Below are 16,236 nucleotides of genomic sequence, written 5' to 3' on the forward strand. Positions count from 1 at the left end.
TATTGTGTGGGACACATGCACGCGAAGAATACAACACACATTAAAGCATTTGACGATTATCCTGCTATCGTTACTCCTTAACATTAATATCTACATTTGATATCGGCAAACTGTCATCAACACTAGTCGGACAGATTGAGAGTGACGGACCGACTTCCGTTCCCGTGCAGGGTCAAACTCTCGCGACATCGTTACTACTTCCTCTTCGCACGGAACCTACTTCCAAGATGGTGAGGACGTTTTCTATCAACCTGGAATAGTTTTAAATCCGTCGTCATCCTGCTTTAATCTTACTCGTTTTCTACTTTTTGAGCCACGGTGAAGGTTCTGTATCTTGTATAAGCGGGTTGCATTTGAATTGTTTGAGTATTGGTGGCAGGATAGACGCATATTTAGACAGTTTACAGTCACTGCTGAAGTGCGGGGCACGGACTGAGTGTAGCAACTGATTCTGATAAATTTCTCTTTGTTTCTGTGGCTTTAGCTCAGATACCCCCCGTTTATTCTCGTTTGAAAGGAGAGCCGTTACCGGACAGTGCTCGTAATGTTACCGGCGCTGCTTACAAGCTTAAAATGCGGTTATTGATGGAGGCGGTTAGCTAGGAAAGTTAGCCTCGTTAGCGTTAGCCTCTCTCAGTGTATAGGGTTTAGCATGTTGGGGCCACGGTGTGGACGTTATACCGGTGTAAATGCGCGGTAACCGGGTTAATTCAAGAATGTGGTCGCTGTGGTTTACGGTTTAATGAACTCCATTTGTCTTGATTTTGTTGAAGGTTCGGGTGAGGCCGAAAAACCGGTGAAGTTGTTCTAAGTGGAGCAAATATGTTAGCTACACATGCACAGATATCACAGTTTAACGAGTATTTGTCCCGCACTAACCACTGACCCGACAACCAGAAAACAAAAGAACTATGTAAAAACCAAATAAAAGAGAAAATGCAGGGTCTTTAGTTTGAGATGTGGGTCCAGTGCAACATTGATAAACGTCAGTTTTCAGTGGCCTGTAGAAATGAACACACTACTGTATCCTTACAGCAGAGTAGATCACATGTTGGACTGTTGAACATGCATTTAGCCCTCACTCTTAATGTTAGTCCCAGAGGAGGAGAGTAGAGAGAAGTGGATTCTTTTACCGCCATAAGAACAACCAGAAACACTAAATCTCTCTCTGACACAGAGTTTGAGTCATGAGAGAAAAGTGGTAAAATCTGTGGTTGTTAGTCCAAAATCAGTATGAGCTCTTACTGTGAGGCATGTTCACTGATGGGTGATTTGGCGGCAAAACTGACCAGAATACGATATGAAATGGTGCTAAATACAGTAGTAGACTCCTCCCTTGTATTTTGGCACATAGAAGTGTTGGTGCTTGTTTGTTTTCTGCATCTTCTAGATGTTAAAGCAGTGCAGGTGGTTGATGAGAACTGGCAAGAATTTATTAGATCAAGTATTATCACTGCCAGCGCACTAATCCATCATCTCACATTATTTCTCACATTGATGGACAGCAGTGCTGAATGAGACTCTGATTCTGTGTGTTTTGTGTTGTCAGTCTCTGGTCATCCCTGAGAAGTTCCAGCACATTCTTCGTGTTCTCAACACGAACATCGATGGTAGGAGGAAGATCGCCTTCGCCATCACTGCCATCAAGGTGAGCTCACCTCAATATACAGCACTTTATCTGATAGTGTCACATGCAGCTTATTTCGAATTTAAAGTTAAAGCCTGGATCTACCTGTTAGCTGTCTTCATTTGAATTTACTGTTATTATACTGTTTATGTAACAGAGTGTCTGTGTGTCTTGTCTCAGGGTGTTGGCAGACGTTACGCCCATGTCGTCCTGAGGAAGGCCGACATCGACCTCAACAAGAGGGCTGGGGAGCTGACTGAGGAGGAGGTGAGGCCTTAGTCGCAGTAGACAGTGGTGCTTGACCTGCTCAGCTTTGCCTGAAAAGGAGCTGCTCTGGTTGAACGTTGTGTGATGAAGAGCTGACAGTTACATTTCCCTCTGGACGTGACATCGTTTGGTTTGTCCGTCACTGTAGAAGATGCAGGTGCTGTTTGAGTTCCACATGGAGAACTGTTAAACATGACAGAAACAGGAGCTGTCAGTGCTCTCTGTAGGAGACTACACCAAACCCTTCTCTCAGTTTAAAACCTGCAGACTTTCCTCTGCTGTTGCACTGGTGGCTGCTTATTCACCTCGTTAAGGTCTTGAAACGTTGCTGCCTCCACCTGTGTAAAATCTCCAACTACAGTTTTATTTGTGTTTTGTTTTGGATGTGTGTAGGTCATCACTATGATGGATAAATTAAAACATCTAAGGATTCTAATCAGCACAAAGCTCATTTTACCTTTTACTTGGCTGATGCAGCAAACGTTCTCTGGTTCTGTGGTGACTGGAAACCTTGTGAAGTGTGAGCCTGTGTGCAGTAATGAGCGTAACTATCTCCTAACCTTTATCAGTATGGGTGTGTGTGTGATGCTGTTGCAGCAGCTCAGGTCTCTGTAGAGGCTACATTTGAGCTGGTTAATTATCTGTTAGGGAACCTGATGATTAACTGTGTGTGTTAATACATCAGGTGCACAAACTGCAGCTTCGAATTGAGCCCTTTTCCACCAGCACAAGCCTGGACTCTGGCTCTGGACTGGTGCTAGTGCCAGTTTGGAGTTGGTCCAACTTTGTGAGGTCACTGTAAACATCTGTCTATATGTCTGCTTTCCTCGCAGAGCTTTGTGAGCCTACATTGGTATCCAAAGTTTCAGTAGGTCTTGTTAGTCATGATAGTTGCAGCCCTAGCACATGTTTCCAGATCAGCTAAGTGCTCCAAAGCGTTTGCTGTGTGTATGTGAATAATGACACTGCTTGTTGTGATGTTGGTCCATTTTATTTCCTGTGAATTAACAGCCTATCATTGTTGTGCAGGTTGAGCGTGTGGTGACCATCATGCAGAATCCTCGCCAGTACAAAATCCCAGACTGGTTCCTCAACAGGCAGAAGGACGTCAAGGACGGCAAATACAGCCAGGTAGGACACAGTCCTCTGTACAACACCTGGACCTCAGTGGACTTGGTTCTGGGGTTCTGTTAGGTTTCAGCCTGGTGATAAGAAGTTCAGTTATCAGTCTGTTGAGCCTGAACTGTAGATGTATTGGAAGGAACCGAACCTGAGCACAGAGCTATTTTAACCACCCATCAACTGAAGAAATGCTTTCATGTTCATTCTACACACTTAATTGAGTTTGAAGTATCTATAGTGAATTATGATTGTTGTTGTGTTACTGGTTGGGCAACGTGTCAAATGAACACTTGTTGTTGATATAAAGCAGCAGGAGGAATGTGTCTCCAGATAAACGTCAGAGCTGCTGCACCGAGACAAAGCAAAACAAACACTCCATTCTTCCTGCTTTTATTCAGCTCATATAAACTTTAATGTTATTTTAGTCGATTCACTCTCATATAAACAGCAACTTCCTGTTTCATGAAGAAGGTTAAAGAGCTTCTCGACCTGAGTCTGTGCAGCAGCTGCTCTGCAGCTTTCAGCTCCAGCAGAGTTTCCATTCAGTGCTCCTTCACTACACTATCAGTGTCTCAGTGAGAGCTACAGGGACTGATATTAGCTGAGTGTTGGTGTCAGTGTGTTACTGGATAAGAAAGGAGAAATTAGATTAGTATTTTAGAAACTGTCAGTGTGACAGAATCTATCAGCACTGATGGTTTGTTTCATGCTTCTTTGTCCTGGCCACAGTTGAGTTTATTTATCTTATATACTTTTAAAGCTGTAAATAAATGATGTGCATCATCAGGAATCAGCTTCAGATTAGTTTGCAGTCTATATTTTGGACACAGCCGATGAGCTGCAGACCTGAACCTCCAACACAGACCATAACTAAGAATTAGATTGGTCACATCTCGAAATGACAGAGGGAGACTTGTCTGTAGTTTTTATCTGGCTCTGTGTTAACTCTGGTTGTACAGCTACACTTGTGTTCAACTCTGTTTTCTTTTGTGGTGTGAAAAAAAAAACACTGGTCTGACGTCGTCTTGTTTCAGGTCCTCGCCAACGGTCTGGACAACAAGCTGAGAGAAGATCTGGAGAGGCTGAAGAAGATCAGGGCTCACCGTGGTCTCAGGCACTTCTGGGGGTAAGAGATCTGATCCAGTCTGCAGGTTGAACAAACATCAAGTCTCTGCACTGATCCCTCCTCTTTAACTGAGGCTGCTTAATGTGTGCAGCCTCCACATGAGTCTGAGTGTTTCTCTGACGACGTCACACTCAGAGTAAACAGAGGAGATGTGGTGCAGAGAAAGCCTGTCCTGGACAAACTTGAAACAAAGCAGACTGAGGCTCCATCCACACAAACATGTTTTCATTTTAAAACAAAAATAATCTCCATCCACATGAGTGATTTTCAAAAGGGTCTGTTGTAAGTGAAGCTCAGGAGCGTTTCATGGTGATAAAGTAAATGTTTTCTGGTTGTTATTGGTCCGATCAGACAGGGAATTGGCATTGGTTAACTTGGGCTTTGTGTAATTGTGATATTTTATAGTCAAGAATATTAATCAGCAGATAATCTATCACAAAAATAATCAGTAGTTGCAGCCTCAGTCTTAGTCATTTTAGTCATTAGTCGTATTCTAACTCTTGGTCTCCTCTCTTTCTCTTCTCTACAGTCTGCGTGTGCGTGGTCAGCACACCAAGACCACCGGCCGTCGTGGTCGAACCGTCGGTGTGTCCAAGAAGAAGTAAACTTCCCCTGCTTCCCTGTTTGTTTCAATAAAACACCACAGTTCACAAAACCTCCCTGTCTTGGTGTGTTCTGTCAGATGTGGGGTTCAGCATTTTGCATCTTAATCTCTTGGGCGTTTGATTTTCATATAGTTCTGTATAAGGGGAAATTATGATTTGTATATAATAAGTCTTAGAAAACATTAAATAGCCTTAAAATGAAAAATGTGAGGTCTTTATTGATTTAAACATAGGAATCTTATCCCCCTCTAAGCTTGAGTGTTGGTGAATTATTTCCTCTCACGGAGTCATAATTTGGACAAATAATAGAAACTCTGCTTTATTTGGGTAAATGAAAATGAAATGACACATTGACTGGAATGAAACACTGATGCTGTGATATCTGTGACGTTTACCCATAATGCTTAATTGTGTGGATTCATTATGTTCTGACCATTTTCCTGAAAACTTCACTCATATTTTCCTAAAAACATTTAGCAGTTATTTAGCTGCTAATTATACATTTGGACCTAATTATAAGAGAAACAGATTAAGTGTTTATACAGTGCTGCAGGATATTATTTCTGGGCTTTAAGACTGATTCCGGCACCACTCTGTCGACGTCATAACAGCAAATATGAAAATTGATCTACTCACCAATCTCTCACTTTTTAGCGTCTGCCTTTTTAAAGACATTTACTGGTGTATTTCATGTTGTAAAATAAAACATGAAATTGTCTGGAGCTGGAGTCAAAAACTCATCGACTTTGGGACAAGGTAACCAGATGTGCTAAAATGTTAATTTATGTTTATGAGTTGTTTATATTAGAATTTAATTAATTTTTTTGGTTAAAAAATAATTTTAATTATGATTAGGGTTGACAGCTACTTCTTAGGGTTAGGGTTAACAGCTACTTCCTAGGGTTAGGGTTAGGGTTAGGGTTAACAACTACTTCCTAGGGTTAGGGTTAGGGTTAACAGCTACTTCTCAGGTTAGGGTTAGGGTTAGGGTTAACAGCTACTTCCTAGGGTTAGGGTTAGGGTTAACAGCTACTTCTCAGGTTAGGGTTAGGGTTAACAGCTACTTCTCAGGTTAGGGTTAGGGTTAACAGCTACTTCCTAGGGTTAGGGTTAGGGTTAACAGCTATTTCCTAGGGTTAGGGTTAGGGTTAGGGTTAACAACTACTTCCTAGGGTTAGGGTTAGGGTTAGGGTTAACAACTACTTCCTAGGGTTAGGGTTAGGGTTAGGGTTAACAGCTACTTCCTAGGGTTAGGGTTAGGGTTAACAGCTACTTCTCAGGTTAGGGTTAGGGTTAACAACTACTTCCTAGGGTTAGGGTTAGGGTTAGGGTTAACAGCTACTTCCTAGGGTTAGGGTTAGGGTTAACAGCTATTTCCTAGGGTTAGGGTTAGGGTTAGGGTTAACAACTACTTCCTAGGGTTAGGGTTAGGGTTAGGGTTAACAGCTACTTCTCAGGTTAGGGTTAGGGTTAACAACTACTTCCTAGGGTTAGGGTTAGGGTTAGGGTTAACAACTACTTCCTAGGGTTAGGGTTAGGGGGGGTTAGGGTTAGGGTTAGGGTTAGGGGTTAGGGTTAGGGTTAACAGCTACTTCCTAGGGTTAGGGTTAGGGTTAACAGCTACTTCTCAGGTTAGGGTTAGGGTTAGGGTTAACAGCTACTTCCTAGGGTTAGGGTTAGGGTTAACAGCTACTTCTCAGGGTTAACAGCTACTTCTCAGGTTAGGGTTAGGGTTAACAACTACTTCCTAGGGTTAGGGTTAGGGTTAACAACTACTTCCTAGGGTTAGGGTTAGGGTTAGGGTTAACAACTACTTCCTAGGGTTAGGGTTAGGGTTAACAGCTATTTCCTAGGGTTAGGGTTAGGGTTAGGATTAACAGCTACTTCCTAGGGTTAGGGTTAGGGTTAACAGCTATTTCCTAGGGTTAGGGTTAGGGTTAGGGTTAACAACTACTTCCTAGGGTTAGGGTTAGGGTTAGGGTTAACAGCTACTCCTGAGGTTAGGGTTAGGGTTAACAACTACTTCCTAGGGTTAGGGTTAGGGTTAACAACTACTTCCTAGGGTTAGGGTTAGGGTTAGGGTTAACAACTACTTCCTAGGGTTAGGGTTAGGGTTAGGGTTAACAGCTACTTCTCAGGTTAGGGTTAGGGTTAACAGCTACTTTCTAGGGTTAGGGTTAGGGTTAGGGTTAACAGCTACTTCCTAGGGTTAGGGTTAGCAGCTACTTCTCAGGTTATGGTTAGGGTTAACAGCTACTTCCTAGGGTTAGGGTTAGGGTTAACAGCTACTTCTCAGGTTAGGGTTAGGGTTAAGAGCTACTTCTTAGGGTAGGGTTAGGGTTAGGGTTAGGGGAGATGTTGGAAAATAAAGGCCCTATCCCTAAGCATTACATTTAGCATAGCTGTTCTAAACATACTAAATATGTAATTGATTTAAGCATCTATTTAAAAGAAATTCAGACAAATGTGGTCATTATTATTTCAGTTTATTGTTAACAGAGGATACAAGTGTACAATTATGCTACAGAGAAAAAGAAATATAAAGTATGTTAAGACAGAAGTGAACTGAGGTGAAACCTTACCTAAGGCAGACAATAACACTTTGAACAGGGGGTTTCATGCATGTGTCAACCAACAATTTTGTATTTTAAAAGGAAAACAAACATAAAGGAAACAACAGGAGATAAGATGACTATTTCAGTAAACTATGGCAGAAAAGTTTAAGGAACCTGCAAACCACCCTGTAGCTGTCATAGTTACATTACAGGGGAAATGTTAATTTAATTAAATATAAACTGCCTGACTGTAACCCTTACGTTCAAAGAAAACTCATCTTTAAAAATCTGGTCCTTATTTCCATGTGTTATTAGGTGTAAATGTTTAACAGAGACAAAATATAAAAAAAAAAAAAAAAAAATCAGAAATTGGTGCAGGCAGAACCCAGCTGCTGCTCAAATGTCAATGTGCTGTGTGAGCTAAGCTAGGCTAGGCTAAGCTAGTAACGTTGTCAGATGCCTTCTGATGTGCTTTGAGAAATCCAGTGAGCTGCAGCTGTCCTGGTTACACTCCATCGTTCTCATTGTACAGTTAGCTGTTCCATGCTAAGCTAGCATTGCGTGGCCGTTGTTCTGTCAAAGGAGTGACAAAGGAGCCACGTGGTCTTTCAGTGGAATGGCAACAGCTTTGGTCAGTGCAGACGGACTGCTCCTCAACCTTGACAGAGAAGGAGCTGCATATGAGTGAGGGTTGTTTCAGTAGCTAGAGGTTAGCTAGGTACCTCAGAGTGAATGACCACAGCTACAGTGTGATGGTAGAACAAAGCTTTAGAACCAGGATGTGAAGAGGGATTCCTATCTCGGTCAGTGTCCTTGCTCATGGAGGTCAGACAACAGCAGCTCCTGTTGACACACAGTGAGGAAAGTTTAGCACCGAGTTGAATGGAGACGTGGTGACACTGTGCATGTTGAGTGGGCTGATGAACACGGACAGAATTTGTACAGAGATTTTAGAACCGAGATGTGAGGGGTGCTTACATTGCCGGTTTCGTTGTTTGGTTGAGTCACAGGTAGAGATGCAGGTGTTCACCCTCGTCAGTCTTTTCATGAGTTGGACTCGGCTTTTCTGGGTCCTGATTGGCTGGATGCAGCTGACTGCACCCTCTGATTGCCAACACTCAAGGGAGTGGTTTGGGTGTGTGAGGCTTTTTGCCCCTGTCACACAATCACACCCAAATACATGGGAAAATAAGGCCCAGGTTCAAAATAATACATATATATATATATACAATGCATTGACCATTCACACGATGCACAATTTGTTACTGTTTTTATTTTTAGTGCCAAGCTGTCTCACACATCCTGTTGCTCAGGGGAAGAAAGACAGAGAAAGCAGCAGACCTTCAGTCATTTTCTTACAAATTAAATTATACAAAGATTTCATAAATAGATTCAGTCAGATATTAATTTCAGATCAAATCATAGCTTTACATCTTTACCACCAGCTCTCTCACAATAAAGTGTATCATGTCTCTGAACTTGCTGCCAAACATTAGATCTGAAATCTTAAAATCAATCTTGAAAAAGTCAAGTGAATCTCTTCGCCTGCTCTGGTTCTTCTATATTACAGTCAGTTTTATATTTTAGGAGCCGTAACAGAAAAACGTGAAGCGTCTAAATGACATTTACTGTGTCAACATTATGGGATGCTAACTGCACACAGAGACGTTAACTTTTCTTGGACTGACACCGTGTCACACTTTTGATCTAAAAACAGCCTTAAACATAATATTCACTTTTCCAAACTATGACGTTGTATCCCATAATTCTGACAAAGAAAATGTGACATTTCACATACACACCTCAACACTGAAGCTTAACAACTCTAACCTTTGATCTCATACTGAAGTAGGGATAAAGACTTTTCCTGACAGAAAATGGCCACAGATGTTTCATTGCATTTACCAGTTTCTATATTTCACTTTTGACTTGGTCTATGATAGATTTCCGAGGAGACATAAAGAAATCATTTCTTTTGCATAAAGTAAGAATTGAAAAAACAAACACATCCCATTTGGAGTCAGAACTGAAACTTCAGTTTGGCACTGGTAATACAAAAATGAATCAGTGCAGCTGCAGGAAACTTTGCACAGCATTGGCTCTTGAAATGTTAATAATTCTTAAGTATTTAGATTCAGAACAGAAGCAAACAAGCTGCAGAAGCTTCGTATCAGGAGAGAACAAAAGAAAAAAGTGGTCCCACTCATCTTTAGGTCCGTCAGCCACAGTGACCGTCGATGACCAGTTAACTGTCACAGTGTGATCCAGAACAGGTAAGTCAACAAAAACAAACATTTACCAGCTGTTATGAAGTGGTTTGGTTTTTTTTTCTTAAAATCAGGTCTCAGGTCAGATTCAGTTTACAGATGAAATCAGACCAACTTAATGTCAGTAACTTGGAAACAAAAAAATGCTGATAATATGTAAAAATCATGGCAGCTGAGCTTCATATGAACACACGGTTACATGGAAGGAGGAGAGAAAGCAGCACACTCATCTCCCTCATCCATCCCTCTGTGAAGGAGGAGACTTCTGTTGCGGTTGTTGCTGTGGTTGTGGTTGCTGTTGGTCCTTGGTGGGGGCGTAGTAAAGCTCCAGAGGCCTCCTGACCTTCCAGTATTTCTCATTGACCAGCTCCAGAGTCAGAGAGCCGTTCAGCGTCTGAGGAAGAGTGAGAGGAGACACTGTCAAACACCAGCTCAACCTGAGGATCAGTGTGAATGATCCACAGGGACAAACATCTTTGGAATCAGTTCACACCTGAGCAACAGCAGTCCCTATCCCTATCAATCATTTACACGACAGGTTCAAATATACCACAGTTAGAGGAGGAGATCGCCTCCAGCCTCACATCTGCTACATTGAAAGCTTAACTGTGTGTGTGCACGTAGAAAGGCTTCAGCCTGTGACTGATGAACTGAGTGAAACAGTAAGTGTTGGTGGTATGACTCACAGAGAACTGTCCTCCTCTGGTCATGATGTAGATGGTGTACTGTTTCTCACTGATGTTGCTCAGACTCGACCCCTCTCCACCTCCTCCTCCACCTGCTGCTGCTCTTCCACTCTCTCCTCCTCCTCCTTGTTCTCCTCCCTCTGCTCCTCTGTCCTCTCCTCCACCTCCCTCCTCCGTCTCCCCGTTGGTCTGTCTGTCCTCCAGAGCGATGCGCAGGGCCAGGTATTTAGACAGGTGGTCCACTGTGGCGTTGGCTGTTGTCTTCACATATCTGCAAAAAACATTCAATCAGAAATACAAGGTGGATGAAGGAATATTTCCTCCATCATAAAATGACAGAAAGTTCCTTGGATGAATCATCTGTTCACCTGTTCAAACTGTGCCCTCTAAATAACATTTAGACTCTGCTGCAAATGCTTTACATTCTCATTTTTCTTTGTGTCTCAATCAGTCGATAAAATACAAAAGAATATCTTTAAACACTGTTTCTGACATCATCCAAACCTCATGGAAACCCTTCATGATTGGCTGAACTCTGTTATATTATTTCATCATCTCACTCCTGTTTGTTCAACAACATGGATTTTCTTGTAGCTTCCTGTGAGTGAGTGATGGTCAAATGTTCTGTGTGTAAAGTGAAAACCTGTTGATCAGCTGTGATTCTGTGTTGGACAGTAAACCTTACTGAGTTGTAGCCCACAGCTCTGTATGTATCTTCAATGTGTTATAAATAAAGTTAGGTTAAACACCAGGTGGTTTGGAATCCAGTCTCAACTCTTTAGCCGATGAAACAATGAACTGTGTAGAACAGTTCTTTACTGGTCCTCACCTGGTCTGGTTGTAGTCCTGGTCGTGGACCAGCTGTGGGTGTGGTCTGAACACCAGCTCGATCTCTGAGGCCGGCCCCTCTTTGTGGCGTCTCATTGGAGGCGTCGGGCTCCCGCTGTCCGCCTCGGGCCCCGAGCCGTCGTCCGAGACCCGCGGCCTCTTGCGGCTCGGCCCGGCCTCCGAGGGGGTCTGACCGCAGGGGTGGGGTGTGTGTGAGGGGGCGGAGTCGTGGGACAGGTGCGACCGGGCGTCGCCGTTATCCTCCCCACCGCTGAAGGTGGTGTTGTCACTTTCCTGAGTCTGCTTCTTCACCCGGTGGTTCCTGCAGAGCGGAGGGAAACACACAGCTCTGATTTAAAGGAGCATCCTGCTGCTTCAGCTCCTGTGTCTGCACCTGTCAGACGTTTACAGGTGTCACCATGTTCCCACATCTCAAAGCCGACACTTAAACAACAAAGCACAAACGTTATGATCCAACAGATGTCATTTATTTAAAGTAGTTATGACTGAACTCTGAGGGACGTCTGCTTACACAAGTCAGAGTTAATGTGTGAGTCACATGATCAAACACTGAGCAAATGAAACAGCAAAAGTTTACATGTTAAAAGGGACAGCGCTGTTATTTTAGACTCTGGTTTTAGGGTGTAAATAATTAATAAGGACAAAGGTCTTTGGAATCGGTGCAGTATTGATCAGGAAGAGTGAATCCAGACACAGTGAACAGCTGCTGCTCAGATTGTTATTACAATTATCTGACCACATTATGGAGACAGGCCTTTTTCTCCACCAGAATCACTGCGTTTTATCTCAACCAGACTCCACTGACAAAAACGGCCATTTAAGCAGAACAGCTGCTGAGACACAGCTGCCTCCATCTGTGAGTTTGCAGTTATCGTGTGGCGCATTTACCTCAGTAACTGTGATTACTTCTTCCACCACTGAACGTCACACAGAAACACATACTAACTAACAGATGTGGGCAGTGGTATTCCAGCAGCTCCTGTGCTCTGCTCAGTAAAAATACTGTTTTTGACGAGGGAGTGTGGTAGTGATCGCCGGGTTCACTGTTCTTGATCAGTAATGCACTGATTCCAGAGATTTCTGTCCCTGTCAATCATTTATATGAGAAAACAAGGTCCAGGTTTCAAAACACCAGACTATTTAGGCTGTTTAGCTTATTTTTAACTGGGCACTGTGGCCGGTGATATTATCATCTGCCATCAACATGGAGGGTACCGGCCAAAAGCTGGTATATGTCGGCTGATGTAAACTCTGTTTGCAGGATTATTACACAAGCTGGAGAGTGAGCTTCTAAAACTAATCCGTTATCAACCCCCAGTCGTCTCCCTGTTTCGTCCCCCACCTCTCGGACCTGTAGCGGGCCTGCTGGCGGAGCCCCTCCTCGATGCTGGAGCTCAGCGCCTCCTTGTTGTGCAGCCTGTTGAGTCGGTCCAGGACTCGGCGCTGGTGGGCCTCGTACTCGTCGCGGCTCGGGTAGATCTTCGAGATCAGCGCGTCAAAGTTTGAGTCTCGACGCAGGGAACGTCTGGAGACCAGCTTCTTCCTGCAGGTCGGACACTCTTTGTTCCTGAGGAGGGAGGAAGTTTGAGATACGGAGGTGTGTGAGGTGTGTATTTACACAGTCAACTGCAGTTAAATAAAGAAGATAAACAAGTTTGATTTGAACCATATGGAGGCTGTAAAGTCACCTGTAAAAACCAAATGACAGGAAACTCCAGTGTGTCGATGATGCTCATTACTTTATTCTACAGCTGTTAATAAATCACCTGGCTGGGATCCTATGAGATACTAGACTTGCAGCAGTTTAAACTGCTGCTGCTGTGGTCACCTTGGCCTCTGGTCATTTGCTAATGAGACATTTTGTTGATGAGCTGCAGCAGTGTTGTTCTCACCCTGATCGCAGCGCGGTGACGATGCAGTCAGAGCAGAAGCGGTGCAGACACTCTTTGGTGGTCATGGTGTTCTTCAGCATGTCCAGACAGATGGGACACATCAGCTCGCTGTGCAGAGAGCGAGGAGACACCGCCACCTCCGTCCCATCCATGATCGCCTCCTGGACACACACAAACACACACAACATTATGGACAGGATTCCTACAGACATACAACTTTTTACTGAAGAGTGAGAGCTGTTTAGTGTAACCAGAAACATCACTACATATCACCACCAGACTCCACTGACAAAAACAGGAATTTTACCTCACAGAGCACAGGAGCTGCTGGAATACCACTGCCTCCATCTGTTAGTGTGTCTGTGTTACTGTGTGACTTTCAGTGGTGGAAGAAGTAATCAGATACTTTACTGCAGTAAAAGTACCACACAGTAACACAGACACACTAACAGATGGAGGCAGTGGTATTCCAGCAGCTCCTGTATTCTGATTAGTTAAATTCCTGTTTTTGTCAGTGGAGTCTGGTGCTGATAAACCTGCTGTTTGTAGTTAGCTCAGTACTGCACCATTTACATCCTAAAACATGGAAATAAGGCCCAGATTAAAAAGGACCAGAGTCATCCTTTCATCTGAACTCACATTCTTCATATCGGATGGTGTATCATGTTTCTTATGTCTTTGTCATCTTCCAATTGTGACGACAAAGTGAAGACAGGTTTACCTGAGGGCTCCTGTGCAGCTCGTACAGACTCAGCTCCCAGGTCTTACTGGGAGTCTGGATGTTTACTGGAGCTGCCATGGCTGCTGTTTCCCACAATCCTCACTGGACAGAGGGCGAGAGAGAAAACACATACGTTAACTGTAAACACCTGTGAGAGCCGCTGGTCTGAGCGAAAACTCAAACTCACTTGGACAAGGAGTCCTGCATCAGATGGTTCGACCCCCACAGAGGCCTGATCATTTTGCACATTTGAACCTGTTTATGTCTCCTTTGTCATGTTATTTGATTGGTTTAACAGTCACTTCATACAGAGGCTATAGTCCAGGGGCCCCTGACTCCTCGGGGCCTGGGGGACAGCCCCTGCTTTAAAGGACCGCACAGATAAACACAACTGTAACTGTGTTTAAATAAAGTTTATATGAAACCTACACACACATCACAGAAACAAAATGACTTGGCTGGGTGGTGTTAAAGTGGCTCTACGGCGGGAGAATCAGTCTTTATTGTGATAAAAGCACAAAAACTCCCCGGTGAATCCTGTTAACGTTACAACTTTGTACCAGTGGCTCTTCAACACGCTTTAAACCGACGAGGAACTTCGTAAAGTTTAATTCTTCTGAGGATTTCACAAATAAAGAGCTAAGTCATCGTTTTCATCGACGAAGACTTTCAAGCAGAGTCAGAAAAGCAGGAAGTATAAACTCACCTGACGCCTAACTGATGGACAGCTGACCGGAGGAGACACGACCCCCTCCCGCTACACAAACACAAACACAAACACAACCGCCCAAAAACTCCTCCAACAACACGCACTGGTGTCTGTTCTCTGCCCGAGGCTTCACAGTGTCGGCGGAGAGGCTCTGAGTTCAGGCTCAGCGTCGCCCGAACAAGAAAAAGACCAAAAAAATATCAAGAGCGCAACATTTTCCGAGACCCAGCAGCTAGCTAACGTTAGCTGTAGACATCTTTCTTCTTCTCTCTCCCCGGAACAACTCGCCTCTTGTCCGCCTGCTGCTGGGCGCCCACAGCGCCTCCCAGCGGCGAGTCGGAGAACTGCAGCAGAGGACACTGTTAACCACGGCACCGCTGAACCACCCGACTGGACTGACCTACACATTTATCATAATAAATATATCAGAGTTGTTCGTGTTAATTATTTGAAATTTGATTTCACAATAAAAATCAAATTTCTGCAGAATAACAAATAACTGAATAAAAAATGAATCATGTACAGTATGGCAGATGCAGGGTCGACCTCTGGTTCTGATTGGTTATTCCCTGTCTGATCAGACGTGATCAGTTGAGAAATGCTTCTCAAAGTGACTTTTCCACTTGGCTGTAAATAAGTAAAGAATAAATAGAGAGTTTCACAGAGTGAGAAACTTGTATTTCTCAGGCCACTGAGCTGTTAACTGCTCACTGAGTCAGGTGTTGGTTAGGCTTTAAACAGCACTTTAAAAATAGCGTCAATAAAAACGGAATAGAAAAGAATAATTTGAATGATTACACAGTAATTTACATCCCTCTGATTCACTGTTACATTTTAAATGTTCATTTGTGCCTCAGTGAGTCTCCTTTGTGTTTTAAGGCGTTCCACAGATAAACTCACCTGGTTTCCCTCCCTCCATTATTCTCCACAAGAGGAACAAACCTCTCAGTTCATATCCAATGGTCCCAGGTTCAATGAATGCTGCTGAAGATGTGTCATTTTCTGAGTGGTATGATAATGACTGAGTCTTTGGGTAATTATTATAAAGGAATGATATGTGCTAGCTGGTGAAGTATAACCTGTGGGTGCCAGCACCACACCTCACGCTGCACCACCCTAACAGTGTTCATTTAACTCAGTGGAATGTGTCAGAGTCAGAGCAGCCTCAGAGCAGCTGTCCATGGTGACAGATATGAAAGACAGGATGGAGCTGGGCTTCTGGAAAATTCCATTCAGTTGCCAGTTTATTAGGTACATCAGCTTATACTCAGTGGTGGAAAAAATCCTCACATACAGAGGACATGATAGGATTCCTACAGAGACAGAGCTTTTTATTAAAGAGGAAGATCCTTTTAGTTTAACCAGAAACAGCTCTGTATATCACTACCAGACTCCATTGACAAAAACAGGGATTTTACTGAGCAGAACACAGGAGCTGCTGGAATACCACTGCCTCCATCTCAGTTCATTGTCTCAGTTTGTTTGTGTTGTTCTGTCACTCTGAAGAAGTGTTCAGATCCTTCTACTCAGTAAAAGTAGCACACAGTAACACAAACACACTGACAGACGGAGGCTGCAGGAGATGAAAACTCCTGTGTTCTTCCCTGTAAAATGACTGTTTCTGTCAGTGGACTCTGGCAGAGATGTTCAGCGATGTTTCTACTGTGAGCAGCTTTTTGTTGTAGCTGGTGGAGGTGGAGTTCATCTCAGCTACTTTCTGTACTCATGAGTAGTTTTATGTAAAGCAGCTGATTGACAGAAAATCAATCAACAACTAGTTTAATCATTGATCCAGCATTTTTCAATGATT

The 16,236-nt window shown here is 43.5% G+C and overlaps 2 protein-coding genes across 3 annotated transcripts; one reads left to right on the forward strand and one right to left on the reverse strand.

The window, feature by feature from the left end:
- The first annotated feature begins 131 nt into the window (after positions 1-131).
- Positions 132-4,797, forward strand: rps18 (ribosomal protein S18). The gene is made up of 6 exons (XM_018688362.2): positions 132-230; positions 1,550-1,648; positions 1,808-1,894; positions 2,924-3,025; positions 4,051-4,142; positions 4,672-4,797. The coding sequence occupies exons 1-6, from the start codon at positions 228-230 to the stop codon at positions 4,745-4,747; spliced, it is 459 nt and encodes a 152-aa protein (XP_018543878.1). The 5' UTR covers positions 132-227; the 3' UTR covers positions 4,748-4,797.
- A 3,758-nt stretch (positions 4,798-8,555) lies between these two features.
- LOC108891253 (E3 ubiquitin-protein ligase RING2-A) lies at positions 8,556-14,715 on the reverse strand. 2 transcript variants are annotated; one of them, XM_018688366.2, is made up of 7 exons: positions 14,424-14,715; positions 13,718-13,819; positions 12,997-13,157; positions 12,456-12,671; positions 11,085-11,405; positions 10,256-10,526; positions 8,556-9,963 (listed from the first exon to the last, which is right to left on the reverse strand). In XM_018688366.2, the coding sequence occupies exons 2-7, from the start codon at positions 13,793-13,795 to the stop codon at positions 9,805-9,807; spliced, it is 1,206 nt and encodes a 401-aa protein (XP_018543882.1). In that variant the 5' UTR covers positions 13,796-13,819; positions 14,424-14,715; the 3' UTR covers positions 8,556-9,804. The 2 variants fall into 2 exon arrangements, with proteins under 2 accessions (XP_018543882.1, XP_018543881.1); XM_018688365.2 differs by having other exon boundaries at positions 12,447-12,671.
- Between the last annotated feature and the right edge of the window lie 1,521 nt (positions 14,716-16,236).

Source organism: Lates calcarifer, linkage group LG3 (assembly GCF_001640805.2).
Source record: "Lates calcarifer isolate ASB-BC8 linkage group LG3, TLL_Latcal_v3, whole genome shotgun sequence".
Taxonomy (NCBI): domain Eukaryota; kingdom Metazoa; phylum Chordata; class Actinopteri; family Centropomidae; genus Lates; species Lates calcarifer.

What these genes read in the sequence shown, in the direction of transcription:
- rps18 (XM_018688362.2), top strand. An exon ending in TCGCCATCACTGCCATCAAG is followed by an intron (nt 1,649 to 1,807) that starts GTGAGCTCACCT and finishes GTCTTGTCTCAG; the next exon opens with GGTGTTGGCAGACGTTACGC. An exon ending in GGGAGCTGACTGAGGAGGAG is followed by an intron (nt 1,895 to 2,923) that starts GTGAGGCCTTAG and finishes ATTGTTGTGCAG; the next exon opens with GTTGAGCGTGTGGTGACCAT.
- LOC108891253 (XM_018688365.2), bottom strand. Translation starts at nt 13,795, where the DNA reads ATGGCAGCTCCAGTAAACATCCAGACTCCCAGTAAGACCTGGGAGCTG. An exon ending in AGCTGCACAGGAGCCCTCAG is followed by an intron (nt 13,158 to 13,717) that starts GTAAACCTGTCT and finishes GTGTGTGTCCAG; the next exon opens with GAGGCGATCATGGATGGGAC. An exon ending in GCCCGCTACAGGTCCGAGAG is followed by an intron (nt 11,406 to 12,446) that starts GTGGGGGACGAA and finishes TCCGCTCTGCAG; the next exon opens with GAACCACCGGGTGAAGAAGC.